The sequence below is a fragment of the Chiloscyllium punctatum genome, chromosome 22 (assembly GCF_047496795.1).
Source record: "Chiloscyllium punctatum isolate Juve2018m chromosome 22, sChiPun1.3, whole genome shotgun sequence".
Classification (NCBI taxonomy): domain Eukaryota; kingdom Metazoa; phylum Chordata; class Chondrichthyes; order Orectolobiformes; family Hemiscylliidae; genus Chiloscyllium; species Chiloscyllium punctatum.
The window spans coordinates 87,564,408-87,589,270 of NC_092760.1; the positions used below are offsets into that span (position 1 = coordinate 87,564,408).

At 45.2% G+C, this 24,863-nt stretch overlaps 1 protein-coding gene across 15 annotated transcripts in view; it reads right to left on the bottom strand.

Annotated features, from left to right (window-relative positions):
- nav2a (neuron navigator 2a) overlaps positions 1-24,863 on the bottom strand; it is a 1,091,104-nt gene that overhangs the window by 405,951 nt on the left and 660,290 nt on the right. For all 15 annotated transcript variants that reach the window (XM_072592781.1, XM_072592785.1, XM_072592776.1 and 12 more), the window contains exons 2-3: positions 19,806-19,923; positions 12,365-12,417 (exon numbers count right to left, since the gene is read on the bottom strand). In XM_072592781.1, coding sequence (XP_072448882.1) covers positions 12,365-12,417; positions 19,806-19,923 — 171 coding nt within the window. The remainder of the gene's footprint in view (positions 1-12,364; positions 12,418-19,805; positions 19,924-24,863) is intronic.

Consider the following 24,863-nt stretch of genomic DNA (forward strand, 5'->3'; position numbering starts at 1 on the left):
CGTTTACTGAGGTAGCATGGGCTGAGGTTAGAAACAGAAAAGGAGAGGTCACCATGTTGGGGGTTTGGCCTCCAAATAGTTCCAGAGATGTAGAGGAAAAGATAGCAAAGATGATCCTCGAGAGGAGCGAGAGTGACAGGTAGTTGTTATGGGGGACTTATTGACTAGGAATACTATAGTTCAAGTACTTTAGATGGGTCAGTTTTTGTCCAATGTGTGCAGGAGGGTTTCCTGGCACAGTATGTAGACAGGCCTACAAGAAGCGAGGTTACATTAGATTTGGTACTGGGTAATGAACCCGGCCAGGTGTTAGATTTGGAGGTAGGTGAGCACTTAGGTGATAGTGACCTCATTTCAGTTATTTTTACTTTAGCGATGGAAAGGGATAGGTATATACCGCAGGGTAAGAGTTATAGCTGGGGGAAAGGAAATTACGATGCAATTCGGATGCACAGGATGGGGAAGGAAACTGCAGGAGATGGGCACAGTTGAAATGTGGAGCTTATTCAAGGAATAGCTACTGCGTGTTCTTGAAAAGTATGTACCTGTCAGGCAGGAAGGAAGTGGTCGAGCGCGGGGGCCGTGGTTTACTAAAAAAGCTAAATCTCTTGTCAAGAGGAGGAAGAAGGCGGCTTATGTTCAGGTGAGATGCTATGGCTCAGTTCGGGTGCTTGAGAGTTACAAGGTAGCCAGGAAAGACCTAAAGAGAGAGCTAAGAAGAGCCAGGAGGGGACATGGGAAGTCATTGGTGAAGAGGATCAAGGAAAACCTTAAGGCTTTCTATAGTTGTATCAAGAATAAAAGAATGACTAGAGTAAGCTTAGGGCCAATCAATGACAGTAGTGGGAAATTATGTTTGGAGTCAGAGGAGATAGGGGAAGCACTAAACGAATATTTTTCATCAGCATTCATACTAGATAAAGCCAATGTTGTCGAGGAGAATACTGAGATACAGGCTACTAGACTAGATGGAAGTGAGGTTCACAAGGAGGTGTTAGAATTTCTGGAAAGTATATAAATAGATAGGTCCCCTGGGCCAGATGGGATTTATCCTAGGATTCTCTGGAAAGCCAGAGAGGAGATTGCCGAGCCTTTGGCTTTGATCTTTATGTTGTCATTGTCTGCAGGATTGGTGCCAGAAGACTGGAGGATAGCAAATGTTGTTCCCTTGCTCAAGAATGGGAGTTGAGACAATACTGGTAATTATAGACCAGTAAGCCTTACTTCAGTTGTGGGTAAAGTGTTGGAAAAGGTTATAAGAGATAGGATTTATAATCATCTGGAAAGGAATAAGTTGTTTATGGATAGTCAACACAGTTTTGTGAAGGGTAGGTCGTACCTCACAAATTTTATTGAGTTCTTTGAAAAGGTAACAAAACTGGTGGATGAGGGTAAAGCAGTTGATGTGCTGTATATGGATTTCAGTAAGGTGCTTGATAAAGATCCCCACGGTAGGCAATTGCACAAAATACGGAGGCATGGGATTGGGGGTGATTTAACAGTTTGGATCAGAAATGGGTTAGCTGAAAGATGACAGAGGATGGTGGTTTATGGGAAATGTGCATCCTGGAGTTCAGTTACTAGTGGGGTATCACAAGAATCTGTTTTGGGTCCACTGCTGTTTGTCATTTCTATAAATGACCTGGATGAGGACATAGAAGGATGGGTTAGTAAGTTTGCGGATGACACGAAGGTCATTAGAGTTGTGGATGTGACAAAGGATTTTGTGGATTACAGAGAGATAAGCTGCAGAACTGGGCTGAAAGGCGGCAAATGGAGTTTAATATGGAAATTGTGAGGTGATTCACTTTGGAAGGAGTAACAGGAATAAAGAGCAGTGGGCTAATGGTAAGATTCTTGGTCGTGTAGATGAGCAGAGAGACCTTGTTGTCCAGATACATAGATCCTTGAAAGTTGCCACCCAGGTTTGTTAAGAAGACATACAGTGCATTAGCTTTGATTGGTAGAGGGATTGAGTTTCAGAACCTTCAGTTCATGGTGTAGCTATACAGATGCTGGTGGGGCCGCATTTGGAGTATTGCATACAGTTCTGGTCACCGCATTATAGGAAGGATGTGGAAGTTTTGGAAAGGATTCAGAGGAGATTTACTAGGAAGTTACCTGGTATGGAGGGAAGGTCTTATGAGGAAAGGCAGAGGGACTTCAGACTGTTTTCGTTAGACAGAAGAAGGTTGAGAGGTGATTTAATTGTGACAGGTAAGATAATCAGAGGGTTAGATTGGGTGGACAGGGAGAGCCTTTTTCCTCAGATGGAATTGAGGGGTGATAGATATAGGACAGAGGTCAGAGGTAGTTTCTTTACTCAGAGTGGCAGAGGTGTAGAGCTCACTGCCTGCAACAGTAGTAGACTCACTCAAATGGTCATTGGATAGGCATATTGAATGAGAATGGAGTACTGTAGTTTAGATGAGTTTCAGATTGGTTCCACAGGTCGGCGCAACATTGAGGGCCGAAGGGCCTATACTGCGCTGTAATGTTCTATGTTCTAATGCAATATAATAAATAAATAAGAATCCAGCATATCATTTCAACCTGAGATAAAAACATAAAATAAATGGACACATGTTGAAATTAAAATAAGGCAAACTGAGCTGAAATAGATTTCCAAACCAAGCAAAAGCCAGTGAATTATTAAAGATATAAAATCGGATGCTAAAATGACTGGGAACTGTAAGGTGGTACTGCAAAGTGAACCTAAGTGAGTCCAGAGGGTGTTGCATATCCGTATTTATCTTGCAAAAAGACAAGGAGACATTATATTTTGCATTTGAAATGTCAACCGCTAATCTTCAGGGAAGTAACTGTTTTATAGCAGACATTCTAACACTTGCCTGAAAATAGGGGTAGAGGAAAGAACAGCAAGTTGCATAAATACTTTCAGCTTCAAGTGGAGTGTGTATTATTTTTATACTAGGTGCATCTTCTTTACGATGCCAATCAGTTGGACTGCAACACATTCTATAGAATGCGCATTCTATACGTTACATATTCTAAGCAGTAGACATTCTGTACAGTGCATATTCAATACAATACACATTCTTTACAGTACACATTCTATATTGTGCATCTTCTTCAATCTTATCCACAGTTCTGTCATCATTCCAATTTCTAAGAGACCAATCTGTTCTTATTTTCATCATGCACCTGCCACTGTAACATGTCCTTTTAGAAATTCACAATACTTTTTATTGATTCTGTGAAAACAATTAAGACCAATTTAACATATTCTAATGGAGAATGATTTTTCATTGGCTAAATGCATTTTGCTAATGATCTCCACTCATTTGAAAGTACTCGAGGTTTCAAGTAACAGCAATGCATCATTTAATTCTTCTAAAATTGACATGATAAATGTTTCAGGCAGGCAGAAGTGAAATCTTAATAGACTGAGAGTTCTACAAAATTTGAATTAGATTCAGTTACACTGAAAATTATTCCTGAATAATGATTGCATTTTATTTTTCTACTCTTAATACACAGACTTACTTCAGAAAACAAACAATTTCCTGTGTAATTGTTTTCTGGTCAAGGCAACAAGTCCACTTTCTCGTGAGGTCTGTGCTGGGCTGGCGGTACTGTGGTAATGAAGGGCTTTTGCGCGAAACGTCGATTTTCCTACACCTCGGATGCTGCCTGAGCTGCTGTGCTTTTCCAGCACCACTCTAATCTAGACCCAGTGCTGTGGTAATGCCACTGGCCTAGCGATCCTGAGTCCCACACTAATGCTCTGGGGACATAAGGTCAAATCCCACCATCTCTGAAGCCCCTTTATGGAAGGAGATAATGAAATCTACCCTCCTTCCTGAGTCTGTCCATGTGAATCTTGGCCCACAACGACGTAGCTGACTCTTAACCGTGAAAAGGCCTGGAAAGTAGTTGAGGGTAATTAGAGATGGGAAATAAATGTTGCCCCATTCACTGATGCTCATATCCCATCAGTGGATTTAACAGGGACAAACATTTCATGATGTGACTCAGGAACCCTACTCTGGCCTGGCAGTTAAGGTGGATGATTTGCGGGCCTCTGGTTTCTCTCGTTCCTTTTCTTGGTCAGTTATTTCTGCTCACCTCTTCTAATGTCATTCTAAACATTCCAGTGGTCATACAAACATTGAATATCTCCCAGTTTTAGATTAGATTCCCTACAGTGCGGAAACAGGCCCTTCGGCCCAACAAGTCCACACCAACCCTCCAAAGAGCAATCCACCCAGACCCATTCCCCTACATTCACTCTAGCACCTAACACTACACGCAATTTAGCATGGCCAATTCACCCAACCTGCATACCTTTGGACTGTGGGAGGAAACCGGAGCACCCGGAGGAAACCCACGCAGACAAGGGGAGAATGTGCAAACTCCATACAGACAGTTGCCCGAGGCAGGAATTGAACCCATGTCCCTAGCGCTGTGAAGCAGCAGTGCTAACCACTGAGCCACCGTGCCGCCCATAAATGTCAGCCATCGTCATACCTTGCTCACAGGTCACCTTGTAGCAGCGAGATAGACACCTTGGAGGTCATAGTGCAATGACCAATCCATTGTACAGAAGGTCTTTGGGTAACTGGTCATTATCCACGAGTATGGCTGAGCCAGTGCAGATGTCACAAGCTCAACACTGAGTATTTGCTGATGCAATTAGCATACCCAGGGCCTCTGAGTCAATGTCCTTGTCCTTTCAAGGGATGCTGAGGATATAACTGTAACAAGGAGGGTGTTTCTCCTGCCCAGCATGTGTGTGCAGTTCTTACCATTGTAGAGGAGTGCACTGAGGACAAAGGCTTGGCAGACCTGCTGTTTGGACTTGCAGTCGGAATGCTGTTACTCTGCACACCCTCAATTAGCTTTGTACTTAACACTTGCAACTGCCAGGTGACTGATAAGCTTTTTTTAAATCTTAAACCAGGTATTTTGGCTTTCAACTAGCTTATGGTTGTCACCTATTTTGTTGAAGTAAGGCAGATACTTTCTTTCAGATAGGATAAAGAGTGGAGCTGGAGAAAACACAGCAGGTTAAGCAGCATCAGAGGAGGACAGGAGTCAATGGTTCAGGTTGAAAGGTTCCGAACTTTCCTCTCCTCTTCTTCTGATGCTGCCTGACCTGCTGTGCTTTATCCAGTTCCACTTTTCATCCACTCTGACTCTCCACCATCTCCAACTTTCTTTCATGTACAAAACAAAATACATGTTTACTGATACCTGCAGCTTCCAGTGTATGTAAGTGTACCACACTGAGCCCAATCCCATGTTGGCTGTCAGTGTAATTCCCAGCATACTTGGGATTATTTACTAATTGCTGTCGAATGTGGAATCACGTCATAATGATCAACACTGTGTTTTGAATTTTGAAAGCATAGGCTATGTGAGAACTGAAAAGCCAAAGGGATATATATTTCACATGGTTCACCAGTCTTTAGGGCACAGTACCCAAATACCCAGGATCACACCAGCTTTTAATGCCATGCACCATATTATTTGTCAGTGTGATATACAGAATGTCATTTAGACTTGATGGCAGCAAGTGGCTAAAGCAGCTTGACACAGCTAGCTTCGCCAGTTGCTCAAACCAAGAAGCAATCCATTTTGATGCCCTGGGGTTGGAGGGTCCCAAGGCAGAAGATGAGGCGTTCTTCCTCGTACAGTAGAAATTCTGTTTTTCTTTTACACTGATACTCCTGCCAGTTGTACTGGTGAGTGCAAGATGAAAAGCTTGGACAAAGCATCATTCTTTCATCAATACACAAGATCTTTCCAAAGAAAAACGACTGTTTGCAATATTCAAGCTCACTGGCTCCTTCTGAGCCTCTCACTACTTCATCAAAATTCAGGTACTGACCGTCCCATTTTCGTAGCTCCCCAGGATCTCTTCAAAATCTTCACTCCACTAGAGAACCACCCAGTTGCGCTTAACTCTTCAGAATCTGTGCAGCTCAGCTACTGTCGCAGCAGTACAACTGTCTGCAACACTTCTAACATGGAATCTACTCTCTCTCCGATGATAACATAGTCTACTCTCTTTCTCTCTGTCTTCAAATAACTGTAAACTTTCTGTTGTTCTTCAAGAACCCCAGAACTGTCCTCAGTAGCCTACTGAAACACTTGCAACATCCATCTTTCCAATCCATAGCCAGAATTGAACAATCCCTAAGGACAATCTATAGCAATAATGTCAGAATGTTGACATTTTTACTGAAAACTGGCTTTCAGCAAAAATAATGCTGACAAGAAGAAGGATTTATTGCAATAGCCCCATTAACATTCCAAATCAAATGCCACAAGGTGCCTCACAGGAGTGCTGGCAAACAATATTTGACACTGAACTGTATCAACAGACATTACAATAAATGAACAAGTCATTGGTCAAAGAAGAAGGCTGTAAGATATTGCTTCAAAAGGAAAGAGAGATAGAGAGGGGGAAAGGTTTAAGGAGACAATTCCAGAGCTTTGGATCCAGACAGGTGAAGGCACTGACAATAATAGTAGTGCAATCGAGGCTGAGGATACTCAAGAGGCCAGCATTGGAGACAAACAGATACTTCAAAGAGTGTAGTGGTGGAAAAGCACAGCAAGTCAGGCAGCATCCCAGGAGCAGGAGAATCGACATTTCGGGCAAAAGTCCTTCATCAGGAATGAGGTTGTGAGCCAAGGGGGAGAGGTAAATGGGGCGGGGGGGGGGGGGGGGGGGGAGCGGGTGTGCTGGGGGAAGGTAGCTGAGAGTGCAATAGGTGGATAGAGGTGAGGGTAAAGGTGATAGGTCAGAGGGGAGGGTGGAGTGGATAGGTGGGAAGGAAGATGGACAGGTAGGACAGGTCATGAGGGTGGAGCCGAGTTGGAAGGTTCGATCTGGGGTAAGGTGGGGGGTGGGGAATGAGGAAACGGGTGAAATCCATTTTGATGCCCTGGGGTTGGAGGGTCCCAAGGCAGAAGATGAGGCGTTCTTCCTCCAGGCATCGGGTAGTAAGGAAGTGGCGATGGAGGAGGCCCAGGACCTGCATGTCCTTGGTGGAGTGGGAGGGGGAGTTGAAGGGTTCGGCCACAGGGTGGTGGGGTTGGTTGGTGCAGGTATCATGGAGATGTTCTCTGAAGCATTCTGCAAATATGCATCCTGTCTCGCCAATGTAGAGCAGACTGCATCGGAAGCAACGGATTCAATAAATGACGTGTTTGCAAGTGCAGGTAAAACTCTAGCATCTGTAGCCCTCACATTCACCTTGACACTTCAAAGAGTTTTTCAGTTTGAGAAGATTCCAGAAATAGAGAGAAGTGAGGGGCTGAAGTGATTAAAAACAATGATGAGTGTTAACACTGTTAACCAGGGTATTAGCGACCACAAGGATCATAGGAGATGGGATTTGTTTCTAGTTGGAGTGCAAGTATCAGAGTTTTGATGACCTCGAGTTAACAGGCAGTAGGCCAGTCAACCATGGGATAGTGAAGTCTCAAATGGGAAAGGCATGGGTGTGTGTTTCAGTGATAAATAAATTGAGACAGGTGTAGAGGCAGGTAGTGTGATAGATTTGGAAATGGGTGGTCCTGGTGATCATGTGGTGTTCTGATCAGAAACTCACTGCAGGATCAAATTTGGCATGGAGGTTGCAAACCGCCTAGTTCAGCCTGAGACAGTTCTTAAGGAGAAGGATGAAGTCAGTATCGAGGGAAGAGCACTTGGGCTGGTAAGAAGACAGTTGTTTTGGCCTTCGCAATCTTTAGCTGGAGAAACATTCTGTACTTGACATTTGGCAAGTTGTGCTATGATAATAACACTCAGGATCAGCATCTAAATGAGAGGCAGGAGGCAGCCAAAGACAGATCATTGGGGGAATGATGCAGGAGTGGGCAAAGAAGCCATTGTAAGTGGCTTTCTAGCAATGACCAGGAAGGTAAGATCAGATCCACGTGTGCACAGTCTCACCAAACTGGATGATGTTGGGGAGGTCTTGGTCCACTATGTCAAAGGGGATTTAGAAAGTTGAAAAATGGCCATTTACTATGTTAGAGGATGATACAAATGCAAGTTGCTATTGAAGGGATGGAAGAATTATTGTAACCCATTCACTAGCCATCATACCATTATGCATTTTCAAGAAGGGGTAGATATAGCTCTTGTGGCTAAAAGGATCGAGGGATATGGGGGTAGGGGTGGGAATTAGGGTGTTCTGCTCGATGATCAGCCATGATCACATTAAATGGTGGAGCAGGTTTGAGGGCATAAATCGCCTATTCCTGTTTCTATTTCTATGCTTCAATGATCTCTTTATCACTTTTGGAATATTGCGTGCAATTCTGGGCTCCTTCCTATCAGAAGGATATTGTGAAACCTGAAAGGGTTCAGAAAAGATTTACAAGGATGTTACCAGGGTTGGAGGATTTGAGCTATAGGGAGAGGCTGAACAGGCTGGGGCTGTTTTCCCTGGGTGTGTTGGAGACTGAGGGGTGACCTTATAAAGGCTTATAAAATCATGAGGGGCATGGATAGGTTAAACAGACAAAGTCTTTTCCTGGGGTGGGGTAGTCCAGAACTAGAGGGCATAGGTTTCGGGTGAGAGGAGAAAGATAGAAAAGAGACCTCAGAGGCAATTTTTTCAGAGGGTGGTGCATGTATGGAATGAGCTGCCAGAGGAAGTGGTGGAGGCTAGTACATGTAATATTTAAAAGGCATCTGGATGGGTATACGAATAGGAAGAGTTTTGAGGGCTATGGACTGGGTGCTGGCAAGTGGGACTAGATTAGGTTAGGATATCTGGTCGGCATGGACGAGTTGGACTGAAGGGTCTGTTTCCATGCTATACATCTCTATGGCTCTATGACTACATATTACCAAGCTGAGAATGGTTCACGTTTGGAATGGGCTGTTCAGAGGGACCTGTAATCCTGCCGATAGCAGTGAGTTTGAAAGGGAATTGTAAAGGTATTTGTTCTAGAAGTTAACTGAGGGACACAAGGAGAATTAATCCACTTCCTTTTTGGAGTTGAGGTGAAATAGGAGTTTTTTTTCAGTTCTTTGTTCATTCCACCATCAGGAGATACAAATGTATACTCACTTCCACATAGCCCTCTCCAAAACTGATTCTTTCAGCAAAATCAGGGAAAATAGCTCTCAGTCACCTGCTGCAGCTGATGGTTACTCAGATGTGCTCGTCGACAAAGAAGGCCTGACGAATAGTTGATTGCTAGAAAATCATCATCTTCTCCTCTTCCAACTTATAAACACACTAAGCCATAGAAATAACAATTCGGCACTGGAATCTGTGGTAAACATCTTCTCCCTAATCGGAGGTACAGCACCGGCTCCCTCATAATAGATACATCAGAAAAGACTGGGACCAAACCTGGTCAATTCCTTCAATACTCAAAGCACTTTGGGTCAAAGTAAATATGTAATTACACACAACTTAAATTCAAGCTCTTCCTTATTTGACTTAGTCACTCACTTAATTACTTGCCTCATCACATGGATGCAAGTCAGAGATGGAATGAATCAAGACTGCTAATTATTGAGTTTGCATACCATCAATGACATGTGAATCAAGGATTGACAGCTCACCTCATGAAAGCAATGACATCTAATGCTCCTGGCGTTATGTAAGATCAGCCTTTATCTCTTAAAAGGGAGATGTGCTTTGGTACAGGCAACTGGAAGCCAACAGAGTAAGAATCAAATGGCCTCCACTTTCGAATGCAGCACTAGATGTGTTGATCAGAAAAGGGGATATTGTCAGAATTGACATTCTGCGCTGCTGCCGTGGATACAGACAGTTTTCAATTAGTAAAGCCACTTTGAGGCAAGCTGTAAATATCCCATTTGTTGTGGATTGGGTGTCATTAATTCTCTGAACTGAGAATTAATAACACCCAAGGAAACCCATGGAAAACAGAAAGTGATTTTAAGACTTTTGACCCCATCGTCACTAATCTGCTGGCTGCAAATGCATCTGCCCATGACAGTATCGAAAACAGCAATCACTGCAGAGTCCTCACAGAGACAGAGTGTCGCCTTCACATTGAGAATACCTTCCATCGTGTTGTGTGGCATAATCACTGAACTAAATGGGACAGAGTTTGAACAGATCTAGCAAATCAAGACTGAGCATCCATGAGGTGCTGTGGGCCCTCAAAAGCAGCAGAATTGTACTCCAGCACAAACTGCAATCTCACAGCCTGGCATATTCCCCACTTAACCATTACCATCAAGCCAGGGATCAACGCCTGGTTCAGTGGAAAGCACAGGAGGGCATACCAGGAGCACAGCCAGACATTCTTGAAGATGAAGTGTCAACCTGGTGAAGCCACCAAACAGGACTACTTTCATGCCAAACAGCATAAACAACCAGTGTGAGACAGAGCTAGGTGATTCCATAACCAACAGATCAGATCTAAGCTCTGCATTCCTGCCACACCCAGTCGTGAAAGGTGGTGAATGAGGTAGCCAAAGACAGATCATTGAGCAAGTGTGCAAAGAAGCCATTGCAAGTGGAGGAAGAGTCACTATAAATATCCCCATCCTGAATGATGGAAGAGTCCAGCACATCAATGCAAAAGATAAGGATGATCCTCCCAGAACAATCTTCATCCAGGAGTGCTGAGTGGATGATCTATCTCAGCCTCCTCTGCTCAAGTCGGCCTCTTTCTTGAAGTTAATATCTGGGATGTGATTGCATACCAATGACCAAACCTGGGACATTCTTAATCCACATGACTCATTGCTACATTAGCAAATACATCTCAGAGAAATGAGGCTATGCCTTGAAGCTAAGAAATACTATACTCATTAAAAAGCTTCATCAGCTTCCAATCAGCATTATGCAGGTTGCTGGCAGTATACGGACATAGAGGTGCCAGTCCAATCTTTTCTCCGAACTGTTCGGATGGTTTATTGACTGAGAAGCTGACTCAGATACTCAAGGAAGAAATTGCAAGAAGAATGGCCTCTGAACAAATAGAGGAGGAGACGCTGGTAACCACAAGTGAGTACATCACTGACCTCAGGACAGAGGAGGAACATTGGGAGGTGTGGATAATACTCAGAGCCTATTCAGTCTCCCTTTCTAGAGGCTGCCAACCCTGCTGAGCATTTCCAGCACTTTCTGTCTTTAAGTCAGATTTCCAGTATCAGTCCTTCACTTAACTATAGTGTTATTGCCTCCCGCACTCTCCTTGAGGTGTGCACTAATTGGTGTTAGAGACTGACCTGCTCCCAACAGCTCTGTTATCTCTGGAACAAATTGCTGGAGAAACTCAGCAGGTCTGGCAGCATCTGTGGAGAGAAAGCAGACCCTTCTTCTTCAGCATATCTTGTTTGTGTTGAGCATCAGATTGAAAGGTTGTAATCCACGAGCAGCTGAAGACCATTCAGCCCCACACAACTACTCCATTGTACAGTCTGATCATGGCAGAATTGATGATGGACTCAACTCCACTTTCCTGCCTACCAGCTGCTCGCCCACCCCCTCACCAACCCTAGCTTCATAGCCCTTAACAAACAGCCATGCAAGACTGGATTAACAGTGATATCCACTTCCCTATTGAGAAATGTCTAGTCTCCATTTGACGACAAATCAGGAATGTAACAGAGTGGCAAGACATGAGAGGAAACCTATTCCTTACTCCCTCATAGCAACCTCACCAGGCCCTCCAAGTGGCTGTGCCATCCTGCTCATTATTATCCACTTGTCCAGATACAAAGCTGTCCCGACCTTTCTTTCTGTTGGAGTGCGATTCCAGATAATGTGCTTCTTTCGACACACTTCGTTATTCTTGGATCAGTTCATCAATCATCCACTGGGCCCTCCTCAAAACACAGCGACTGCCTAAATTTAACCTGCCTGCACATTTTTGCTCCGTAGCCTTGCTATTTTAAAGTAGGGATTTGGAACAAATCAGATTTTCAATTGCGAATAACTTCAGGATTCCAACGCTATTTTTATTTTCAGCCAAACAAGTGTGAACAGGAAAGCTTGGAAGAAGAGCTGATTCCAAAAAGAAATGATTGAGATCAATGAAAAAATGTAACTTGTGGACATTAACACAACACATTACACATTATGTTGACAATCTTCTCAAAATGCTCACAAATGAGCATTTTTCGTGAGGTGAGATTTTTCTTTCCTTGTGAGGATTAAGATGTTAGTCTGTGCTGAATATCCCCCCCTATTCTAACCGACACAAGCTGCAGAGTAAATTGTTTTATTTGGATTAATATGTTCAAGTGCTTGACGCAACCAATTCTAAAACATGCAGAGTAATTTCAAAACCCATTCCAGTGAAATAGCTCTGAAAATAAACTGTTCTATTTCTACAGTGCAATGTCTGAAATGCGGGAGGGTGAGGAAGTGAATAGGCTACTCACCATCTGAGATTGATTCTTCGGACAGCCATTGATGTCTTCAATCTTTTCATGTGCTGAAATATGAAGGAAGTGGTGTGTTTAAGTTTCTCAGCTTATTGAACAGAACAGCTCGTGGCAAGTATGGCAAGTCATCAACAAGCAACCTCACCAAAGCAGAGATACACTCATCAGTATTATGTAGGGTTTTCAACTGGGTGGCATCTACCCAACCCACAGCAGCTGAGGAGCAAGGTCATCTCCTAAAAGCAGACAACTGTACAACAGCTCTGTTTAACCCCTTCCACACAGGTTTCTCTTTTCTCTCCATCAACAGTCTGCATGCACAAGCCTCATCGGTGGTGGGTCAAGTATGCCACAGTGTCATGGGCAGGATTAGGTTTCATGATTACTCCAGACACTAAAAAAAAGACAGGGATAGCACAGATGGAAACTGCATGAAGCCTCCACGGTAAGTGCACTTAGCTGCTGAAGTTCAAACACTTTGTTTACCTCTCACCTCTGAACTGATTTCTCCTGGCCCCACCTGCTGCTAGTTGTTCTAGCATGACAATGACCAACTAAAAGACCCTACTGTGCCATCCCATGCCACCATGTGTGGGCATTCCCCCACATCTGACACAGCAGTCGTGTTGTTAGTGTACTAAACTGCTCAAACATGCACACGTGTAGCAGCAGCAGGCCATTCAGCCCCTCGATCTTACTTCATCATTCACAGGATCAAAGCTGATCCGAGTATGACCATAAATCTAAATCCCTGTAAATCTTTTACCTTCTGACACATCAAGAATGTATTCACTTCTGCCTTAAAACTATTCAAAGACTCTGTTTCAACTGCCTTTTCAGGAAGGAAATCAAAGGTTATGGGAAATGGCAGGAAAATGGAGTTGAAAATGATCAGATCAGCCATGATCTCACTGAACGGGATAGCGGACTCAATGGGCTGAATGGCCTACTTCTGCTCCTTTGTCTCATAGATTATTAAGTTAGTTTTTTTTTATTTGGGATACCGACTGTTGGTTGGAATGCAGGCAGAATTCCCCTGCTCTTCTCAAATGCCGTCCCCAGGGACCTTTTAATTCCCCGGACATGGAAGCTCAGGTTTAGCATCTCATGCAAAAGACAGCATTTCCGAGCCCCAACACCTTCTCCCTATCCACAGGCTTCACAGAGGGTTCAGGAGAGATTTATTAGAATGGGATGGCACAGTAGGGTCTTTTAGTTGGTCACTGTCACGCTTGAACAACTGGCAGCAGGTGGAGCAAGGACAAGAGAAGCTCTTCAGAGCCGAGGAGATTTGATGGAAAATAAAACAATGAGAGGTTTAACAAGAATAAGTAAAAACTGTTTTCAGTAGCTGATAATCAGATGACCCAGAATGAACTACATTTCATTTGGTTGGCAAAAAGGCGAGAGGGAATAAAACAAAAAATATTAACACAAAGTGTAGTTGCAATTTGGAATCCACTCCTTCCCAGATTCTGAATTGGATACAACATCAAATGAGCATTCAAAAGGAAATTGGAGAGATACTTGCACAATCAGGAAGGAAAGAAATAGCCAGGGTAGGGTGCGTGGTAGGACTGACTGTGCTATTGATCAATTTGATCTTTGAAAGGACTGATACAGACTCAATGGGCTGAATGGCCTCCTTCTGTGCTACACTGTTCTATGGGAATCTGAAACACATTGCAGAAACTGTTGAAGATTAAAAGGGGGATGGGGAGAGAAGAAAAACATCAATACCCATGATTCCTCTCCCTGGCTCTGCTGATCAGAGACTTAAATGGTAAATTGGTGGGCTTCTCAGCCAATCAGGGATGTCCTGCCCCACTTGGAGCTCTGCCAATCAGAGGCCAGAGTGAGAAACAGGGAATGGTCAGAGGCCCAGGCGACTGAAGGCCAGGCTCAGCAGAAAGGTTTATAAAGGGAAATCATAGGCTGGGGCTGAGCAGGAAATTGTGTCAGGGGCAACGGCAGGAGATTGGCTTTCAGTGTCCTTTCAGGGGAGGAGATGGCTTCATGTTATTGAGCGAGTAATCCAGATTCAAATCCATGGCAGATGGTGGAATTTGAATTTAATAAAAATCTGGAATTAAGAATCTAATGACGACCTAGATATCTTTTGTCTGCCACCAGGAAAACACCTGTGTGACCAATTTAATATTTACAAGCAAAGCCTGTAAAGGGCAATGCTAACATCAAAAAGTGAGGGGGGGGTAGGTGTGTAGGGAGAGAGGGAGGGGATTAAATCAAAAGGGAGTTGGATGGGGAAAGTAAAGCACTGTATCCCCTGTGGTGCCCACCTCTCTCTAAAGTCACAGAGAGCATTGGGAGACATTGTGTGTTTCCTCTCCAAAGACACTCGTGCTCAAACATAACCGTGGAAGATAAGCAGGCTGCTGCCTGGACCTGTTTATTGCCATCTGGCCAGACCCAGGAGGAGATCCTCCGATCTGCCATACTCCTCTGCACCAATTGCTCAAAGATTAGAAGCTTGGGACTGATGCGCAACAAAAACACCAATAAAAGACTAAAAAGGGGATGGAAGCACTCACAACCAACACAAACATGGTCCACGGACTCCGCAGCGCTGCGGAATAAATAGTTGAACTGGGAGTCTGTGAAATGCCAGAATATGCGGTTATATGGGACTGCTGTGTGCAGCACTCTTCACCCCATGTCCCCGGAATTGTCACTAGTAATCCAGAGTCAAGATTAGAGCGGTGTTGGAAAAGCACAGCAGGTCAGGCAGCATCTGAGGAGCAGGAAAATCGACATTTCGGGCAAAAGCCCTTCACCGACTTGCCCTTCCTGATGAAGGGCTTTTGCCTGAAATGTCAATTCTCCTGCTCCCCGGACGCTGCCTGACCTGCTGTGCTTTTCCAGCACCAGTCTAATCTTGACTCTAATCTCTAGCATCTGCAGTACCCACTTCTGACCAGTAATCCAGAGACCATAAGTGGCAGTTAATTGGTCACTTATTTGGTGGTGACTCAGGTTGATCAATTATGAATCTTTGCCCCAGGGGTTGGATCACTGAGGAGACAGCAATGGGAGGTGGGGGCGGGCAGGTATCACTCAAGTGACTCCTGCCTGATTAGTTTCTCTTCTTGCCACCTTCCCTGCCATTTCTAGTTACAGTCAGAGATTCAGAAAAATGTTATTGTTATTTATTTTTAAATGTCTTTTTTATCACGCTTTTAATCCAATCTCTCTTTCCCTTCCTTTTTCACTTCACGTGTAATATAATGGATGAGGTCATAAGAAATGGGAGCAATGTCAAGCTTGTTCCATAAGTTAATATGGACATGGCTGATCTGATTGTGGTGTCCAAAATTCTGTGTCCTTTATAACCCTAGATTCTCTCGTTGACCAGAGTATGCCTAATGTGGCCCTGAAGTACTCAATAACCCACCTCCCATTCCTCACTATAGAAAAGAACTCCAAAGATCATCAATAATCTGAGTGAAAAGATCATCCACATTCCCATCTTAAATGGGTAACTCTTTAATTTTAAACCTTAGTTCCAGATTCCCTGCAAGAATGGAACATCCTCGAATCATTGTTCCCACTAATTTGTTTCCCTCTGGCTGGAGCTCCAGATGCATGTGCAGCCAGGACCAGAAGTCAATGCTGCGACTGACATTGGCACACTATTCGCCAAGCAAGGAACAAGCTGTGCACTGCACGGTTTAAGGGAATTGCACTAGGCTCGTGCTCTCAACATCTACCCTGTCAAGTCCCCTCATGGGTGGCACGGCGGCACAGTGGTTAGCACTGCTGCCTCACAGTGCCAGAGACCCGGGTTCAATTCCCGCCTCAGGCGACTGTCTGTGTGGAGTTTGCACATTCTCCCCGGGTCTGCGTGGGTTTCCTCTGAGTGCTCCGGTTTCCTCCCGCGGGTTAGGTGAATTGGCCATGCTAAATTGCCCATAGTGTTTGGTGCAGGGGTAAATGTAGGGGAATGGGTCTGGGTGGGTGCACTTCGGCGGGTCAGTGTGGACTTGTTGGGCCGAAGGGCCTGTTTCCACGCTGTAAGTGATCTAAATCTAAGTAATAATCTGAAACAAAAACAGAAATTTGTGGCGAAACTCAGCAAGCCTGGCAGTATCAGTGGAGACAGTGAGGACTGCAGATGCTGGAGATCAGAGTCGAGAGTGTGGTGCTGAAAAAGTACATTAGGCCAGGCAGCATCCGAGGAGCAGGAGAATCGACGTTTCGGGCATAAGCCCTTCATCAGGAATCTGTGGAGAGAGAAGCAGAGTTAACATTTCAAGTCCGGTGACTCTTCATCAGATGCCTCTTCTGTTCTGAAGAAGGGTCACTGGACACAAAACGTTAACTTTGTTTAAAGTTATCATTCCACAGATGCTGCCATATCTGCCGAGTTTCTCCAGCAATTTCTGTGCTTGTTTCTGACCTTCAACATCCACAGTCCTTTGTTTTATTTTAGTGCTCCCTCCGAATCTTGCTTATCACAGCAAGATCACCTTGAATAAAATACTTTGACGGAACTCCATCATTTATTTTTCCGACATTAGACTTTCATGGAGCAAATGTGAGAAAGAAAAGGAACAGGTTTGTGTAGGAGGAGCAGGGGTTACAATCTAAAAAATCAGGCTGTGAGCCCAAATTCACCTCTAACCTACCCATTTTTGGCTTCAACAAAGACCATGAGGGTAGGCAACGCACTCGAGAAGATAATTTGTTATGTTAGATGTTATCATGAGTGTGAAGATTGACAAATACCTGTTTCAACAAGGCAAAACTGAGGACTGCAGATGCTGGAGATCAGAGTCAAGATTAGAGTGGTGCTGGAAAAGTACAGTAGGACAGGCAGCATCTGAGGAGCAGGAAAATTGACATTTTGGGCAAAAGCCCTTCAGGAATGAGGCAGGGAGCCTCCGGGATGGAGAGATGAATGGGAGGGGGTTGGGGCTGGGGAGAAGGTAGCTAATAGTGCAATAAGTGGATGGAGGTGGGGATGAAGGTGATAGGTCAGAGAGGAGAGTGGAGTGGATAGGTGGGAAGGAAGATAGGCAGGTAGGACAGGTCTTGAGCACAGTGCTGAGCTGGAAGGTTGGAACTGGGGTGAGGTAGGGGAAGGGGAAATGAGGAACTGTTGAAGTCCACATTGATGCCCTAGGGTTGAAGTGTTCCGAGGTGGAAGATGAGGCGTTCTTCCTCCAGGCGTCGGGCGGTGAGGGAGTGCAGTGGATGAGGCCCAGGACCTGCATGTCTCAGCAGAGTGGGAGGGGGAGTTGAAATATTGGGCCACGGGGCAGTGGGGTTGATTGGTGCGGGTGTCCTGGAGATGTTCCCTAAAGCGCTCTGCGAGAAGGCGTCCAGTCTCCCAAATGTAAAGGAGACCGCATCGGGAGCAACGGATACAATAAATGACATTGTTGGATGTGCGGGTGAAACTTTGATGGATGTGGAAGGCTCCTTTGGGGGGTTGGATGGAGGTGGGGGGAGGAGGTGTGAGTGCAGGTTTTGCGGTTCCTGCGATGGCAAGGGAAGGTGCCAGAAGGGGAAGGTGGGTTGTTGGGGGGCGTGGACCTGACCAGGTAGTCACGGAGGGAACGGTCTTTGCGGAAATTGGATAGGGATGGGGAGGGAAATATATCCCTGGTGGTGGGGTCCGTTTGGAGGTGGCGGAAATGTGGGCGGTTTATGTGAAGGTTGGTAGGGTGGAAAGTGAGGACCAGGGAGTTCTGTCCTTGTTATGGTTGGAGGGATGGGGTTTGAGGGCAGAGGTGCGGAACGTGGATGAGAACCATTGGAGGGCATCTTCAACCACCTGAGAAGGGAAATTCCAGTCTTTAAAGAAGGAGGCCATCTGGTGTGTTCTGTGGTGGAACTGGTCCTTCTGGGAGCAGATACTGTGGAGGTGGAGGAATTGGAAATATGCATCTCATTCACATCCCACACCTCTGCCCTCAATCCCCACCCATCTAACCGCAACACGGACAGAACCCCCCCCAGTCGAACAGACAAAGGAAGCACACGGTGAGGTCAGTGCAGGAGAGAGAGAGAAAGGAACTGACACCACAGTGTACCTGCACTGTTACTGCCTTTGCTGTTTGGATTCATGTATCGGTGGACATCGGAGTCCGTCTGGGAAAATTCACACAGAGGGTGGTACGTGTATGGAATGACCTGCCAGAGGATGTGGTGGAGGCTGGTACAATTGCAACATTTAAAAGGCATTTGGATGAGTATATGAATAGGAAGAGTTTGGAGGGATATGGGCCGGGTGCTGGTAGGTGGGACTAGATTGTGTTGGGATATCTGGTCGGCGTGGACAGGTTGGACCGAAGGGTCTGTTTCCATGCTGTACATCTCTATGACTCTATGGTCCTCCCCTTCCACCCCACGAACCTCTGCATAAACCGCATCATCTGCTGACATTTCCACCACCTACAAATGGACCCCACCACTAGGGATCTTTTTCCCACCACACCCCTATCCACTTTCCGCAAGGACCGGTCCCTCTGTGACTACCTGGTCAGGTCCATGTCCCACCAACAACCCACCCTCCCCTCCTGGCACCTTCCCCTGCTACTGTAGGAATTGAAAAACCTGCACTCACACCTCCCCCCTCACCTCATTCCAACACCCACAAAGGAGCCTTCCACATCTATCAAAGTTTCACCTGCACACCCACCAATGTCATTTTTTGTATCCATTGCTCCCGATGCGGTCTCCTCTACATTGGGGATACTGGACGCCTCCTAGCAGAGCGCTTTAGGGAACATCTCTGGGACACCCGCACCAATCAACCCCACCGCCCCGTGGCCCAACATTTCAACTCCCCCTCCCACTCTGTCGAGGACTTGCAGGTCCTGGGTCTCCTTCACCGCCGCTCCCTCACCACCAGACGCCTGGAGGAAGAACGCTTCATCTTCTGCCTCGGAACACTTCAATCCCAGGGCATCAATGTGGATTTCACCAGTTTCCTCATTCCCCCTCACCCCCACCTTACCCCAGTTCCAAATTGCCAGCTCAGCACCATCCTTATGACCTGTCCTACCTGTCCATCTCCCTTCCCACCTATCCACTCCACCCTCCTCTCTGACCTATCACCTTCATCCCCACCTCCATCCACTTATTGCACTCTTAGCTACCTTCTCCCCAGCCCCAACCCCCTCCCATTTATCTCTCCACCCCGGTGGCTCCCTGCCTCATTCCTGATGAAGGGCATTTGCCCGAAACGTCGATTTTCCTGCTCCTCGGATGCTGCCTGACCTACTGTGCTTTTCCAGTACCACTCTAATCTTGAAATACCTGTTTCAGAGTAGGCTGTCTGTTCTGCATTTAATACAATTGTAATCAGGTATCATCCTGAGATTGGGGAACGGGCACCATCAAAGCAAGCAGCCAACAAAGTTATTTTCTTTCCCACAAGAGCCACGCCAAAGAGATCAAAGGCACCGCTCACCTACAACCTGGATGATCTCAGCCAGGAGCACACCATCCCTCACATCCTGTTGCAGGTCCCTGATAAGCCGCTTGTGGCCAGACTTCACCAGGTAATGATTGGCCCAGTCGGTATAAATCTGTTGAACAAAACAAGGTTCAATGTTTCACTCCAACAATCAAGACCAATAGCAAGTCTTTCAGTATGATATGCACTCTCAATGTTGATAGCAAGTAGTTGAGCATCATACAAGCAATGAATAGTGCTCGATTAGAAGCTTGAATCCCTCGTATTTTTGCAGGAATTCCAACATGCTTTCTATTTACATGCAGATGACTGTGCTGCATAATCATTGAGCTCTGCACAGTGAGAACATTCAGAATTTTGAAAAGAGTACTTAAAGGACGCCAAAGAACCTTTTATCGCACAATGACTTAGTGAGACAGACAACTTATTGATATAACAATAAAGCAACAGCAGCAAATAACTAGCATTTATGGTACATTCTCGGAAGATGTAACAGTTGCCTTCTGAACCATTGCATATTCTTTGTACATCTTTACGTTTGAATTTAGAGTACACACTTTCTTCAGTTTGCATACTTCCTTCCTGTTACAATTGGTTGGGTAATGTTCCTCTCTGCCTCACTGCGATCAATGTAGACACACACACACCACACACACACACACTCCACATACAAACACACGTTCTCTTCGTTTGAACCAACTACAATTTATGTACAGAAATGTGTCATTTACATATCATGCATTCCACTCAACAATGACTTTTTAAGCTGACAGTAATAAGCTTTCACTGTACTCAAGAATATTTAATTTTTTTTGGCAACATTAATAATTTGCACAATACAATAAGGCACTTGGAGTCAAACAGTTTATAAATATTCCATGACAGTCAGTTTGGAAGCACTGGTTCTGAGAATTTAACTACAAATGAAACTTTGTTCTCTTAAGTATAATGATAAAACTTTTTGAATTATGGGAGAAGCATTTTTGTGTTGTGGTAAATTTCAGACACTAACGTCAGATGTAATTCTTACTGGGGTATAGTTCAATATGTGTGTACTAACCACCTTTAAGTGAGTAGTATGTTGAAAGGCTTTCTCACAATGCAGGGCAATATCACTCAATGCTTCCCCTCACGGGAGAGTCGAGGACCAGAGTGTATAGTCTCAGAATGAAGGGGCATCAATGTAAGTCTGGGATGAGGAGGAATTTCCTTTCTCAGGGCATTGTAAGTCTTTGGAATTCCTTGCCACACAGAGCTGTGGGGGTGGAGTCATTGTGTATCATTAAGGCTGAGATAAATTCTTGATCAGTCAGGGAGTCAAGGGCTACAGCTAAAGGGCAAGGAAAGTGGATGTGAGGAATGTTGAATCAGCCAAAATGTAATTGAATGGCAGAGTAGGGACCAAAAGGCTTATCCTGTTCCTATTTCGTATAGTCTTGCGTTGCACTTCCCCAATACACAGACACGTAACACTTTCCAGTAGCTGTCTTTGGACAGATTGGTTGGCCAAATTAGGATCGTGGAGGCTAGGTTTGGTACCTCTCTGGCTGAAATGATCTAAACCAGCAGTGATCGAGGAACTAAACCATGGCCGATCCCCAGGGGAGCTTTTGTTCTTCTGAGAACGATAAAAGTTTACAACACAGGAGGCTTCCGGCCCAGATTTACGGGTGGCCCGGCATGGTGGTTTCATCCAGGGGTGGTGGTCTTGGCCTGGCTTAGCAGTTTTCTTTGGAGGAAGTTTCTGGTCCAGTTTTTCTGGTGACCCAGTGTGACGGATGTCATGGATCGACAGTTTTCATCCCTGCCATGTGTTTCATCGTTCTCTCAGCCCAGGAGCTGTTAACTGAATTGTGATGAATGTTTGTCTTAAATTTACTTTTATTGTTACAGATGACTTATGTCATTCACATAAAGCGCCATGGTCGGGCAACTTATAAAGCTTTTCATTGTATTTTTCTTACAGAAGTACACATGACAAAAAACTCTATATCCATCTAGTGTCGGCTCTTTAAATGAACTGCTCAATCAGCCGCGCTCCCCTCCCAATTCATCCAACAAATTGTTCCACCAACCACCCATTCAATTATCTTTCAAAGGTCAGTTTGACTCTCCTTCTGCCACTCAGTCAGGTTTTTCTGACCATAACAACTCACTACTCAGTTTCATTTTCCAAATCACTTCAGCTTGATGCCTACTAGCCACTAGTCACTTGGAGAGTTTCTTCATGTCTGTATGACCAAACCCCTTCATTATTTTAAACATCCCCATTAAACGTCCTTGAGAACTTCAATTCAAAGAAAGTACTTTCAGCTTCTCTGGTCTCTCTGCACAACAGAAGCCCCTCACCTTGATTTCTCTCCTCAATCACTGAAGGGCATGGTAACAGCCCCGAAAAGGGAGGTTGTCCCAGTCAAATGGCTAGAAACTGTCCAGCCCCAGCATCACCACGAGGTTCAGTAACCAACCAGGAGTCATGGAGGAGCCTGGGCTGGTACTTAACTGTGGTGGCCTTACCAGGCTGAATCAGGGAGATCCCAAAGAGGTGAGCAGAGTGGAAGGTGAGTGGGAAATTGGGAAGCTATGGCTGGGCAAGGGGACACACATGGGGCCTTTCCACTACAGGGAATTCTGTGGCAGGGGGGTAAATAAGACGGCTAAGCATAGAGAACCACTCCCTCAGTTCATCCCTATAACTGCACCAGGTCAGTAGGGTATGCCTGTGTCTGCAGGAAAGAGGCCTTAAAGTTTTCATTATTTGGCTGCTTATGAGCTGCTAGTTGACCATTAAGGGCCTCGACAGATCCATGACTTGACCACTGCCATTGATGTACCAATGATGGTAAGGATAGAGCCACCCTGCCTAATTTAACAACCAAGAGGGATCAAAAGTTACAGCAAATGGTTTCCATCTTCCTAGTACTTAGCTGGAAGCAATCTTTTTCACACACTACTGGAGGCTGGACAAATAGTATGACAGTTTTGAGACAGTGGAAGAAATCAGAGAGGTAACAGTGAGGATCAGCCGGATGTTGTCAGATTAAGAACTGACATTCTGTTTTCAGACTGGCGGGGGTGGGTAAAGGGCAACATTGGAGATGAAAATTTGGAGGAGCTCCAGGTTAAGAGTGTGGGAATAGGGAAAGTAGGTAAGTTTCTGACACATATAGCACATTTATTTTACAAATGCCATCATTTCATGGAGACCCATTGTTGGGGATGGGTTCAGCAGGCCAGTTGTATGTATTAATCATTCAAAGCATTTAACATTCTCCATCCTCTGTCTAATATTTTAATCATACACCCGTCTACAGCCATTGGTTCACCAGCATTTGGAATCACTCATCTGTCACTGCATTGCTGCAAACTATCAATAACTCAGGAAATTACAATTTTATTTGAATTCATCAACAAACTGACAGCATTTCTGCATATCTCCTCCAAAACTAATCTTCTGGTCCAACCAGCTGAAATACATTTAAAGTTGAGGAATAAACACAGAAGTTATAAATCTTGAGAAAGAACTGTTAATAACTATAACAAAGTCAGAAATATTCCTATGCGTTTAAGTTAGGGGAAAATTAATATGATTGGAAATTGTATGGATCTAACATTGCAAAGTGCCTATATTTGGTGGTAAGATATGTTTTAACTGCTCGTGTGTTTAGAACTTGCTATATTTTTAAAAAGTAATCCAAGAGTTTCAAGGGTCGAGTGGCCCAGGTAGGATAGGACGATTTTCACCTTTGTTTCTTGCTCCAACCTGAGTTTGAGGTTAACCCATGGGTTTTTCAAATTGACTTTTATTTTCAAATACATTTGGGAGCCATGTCTAGGGTTTTGACTTAACTATTTCCCAGCAACTGAGGGAACAAGGTGCCCATGGGAAAGCTCTGGAATTATCCAGCAATAGGCCATGTAATATAAAGGATTACTACTCAAACAAGTAAATAGCCAGCCTATGTCAATAATGATGTAATAAACCATGTGACAGCAGTCTCTGGAGAAAGAGGTAATTGCTCAACACGTTGACCCTCCTGCTCTTCGGATGCTGCCTGACCAGCTGTGCTTTTCCAGCATCACAATTTTTCACTCAACCGCATCCTTTGCTTACTCAAATAGACAGTTCACAGAGTGTTAAATAACAAGATAGACTTACAAACAGGTTAGAATCTCGGAATGTTTCCCAATTCTACACAAACTTGTCTAAGATCCACTGCCATGGTATCAGAGAACCGACTGTCAAATAACCTGCAGACACAGCCAGGCAAAATACACTTGGAAAGAAAGAAGACTTGCATTCACATGGAATTGTGCACAGCAACGTTCTAAAGATACGGGGGCAGATGGTGGATTTGGCCCCAGATGTGGACAAATCACTCAAGGGAATAAAAACTGAGCCATGACCAATTAGAAAAAAACCTCACTCCCACATAAGGAACTGAGACATGTTAAAGGGAGTTCTTCCTAAAATCACAGGCTGCGATGAGCACTAGGAAAGGTGCGTGGGGATGAGGGAGGGGGTGTGTGAGCCTGAGGGTGGTGATGGAGGGGTGGGGGGTGTTTGAGTCTGAGGGTGACAGTGGAGAGGGGTGGAGTGTGAGTCCAAGGGTGATGGTGGGGGGGGGGGGGGAGTGTGAGTCTGAGAGTGACGGTGGTGGGGGAGTGTGGGTCTGAGGGTGACAGTGCGGGGGGAGGGAGTGTGGTTCTGAGGGTGACAGTGCGGGGGAGAGTGTGGATCTGAGGGTGACAGTGGGGGGGGGGGGGGGAGTGTGGATCCGAGGGTGACAGTGTGGGGGGGGGGGAGTGTGGATCCGAGGGTGACAGTGTGGGGGGGGGGGGAGTGTGAGTCTGAGAGTGACAGTGGGGGAGAGTGTGGGTCTGAGGGTGATAGTGGGGAGAGGGAGTATGAGGATGACGGTGGGGGGCTGTGTGAGTCTGAGGGTGACGTTGCGGGGGGTGAGTGTGAGTCTGAAGGTGACAGTGCGGGGGGAGGAGTGTGAGTCTGAGGGTGACGGTGGGGGGATGAGTGTGAGTCTGAGGGTGATGGTG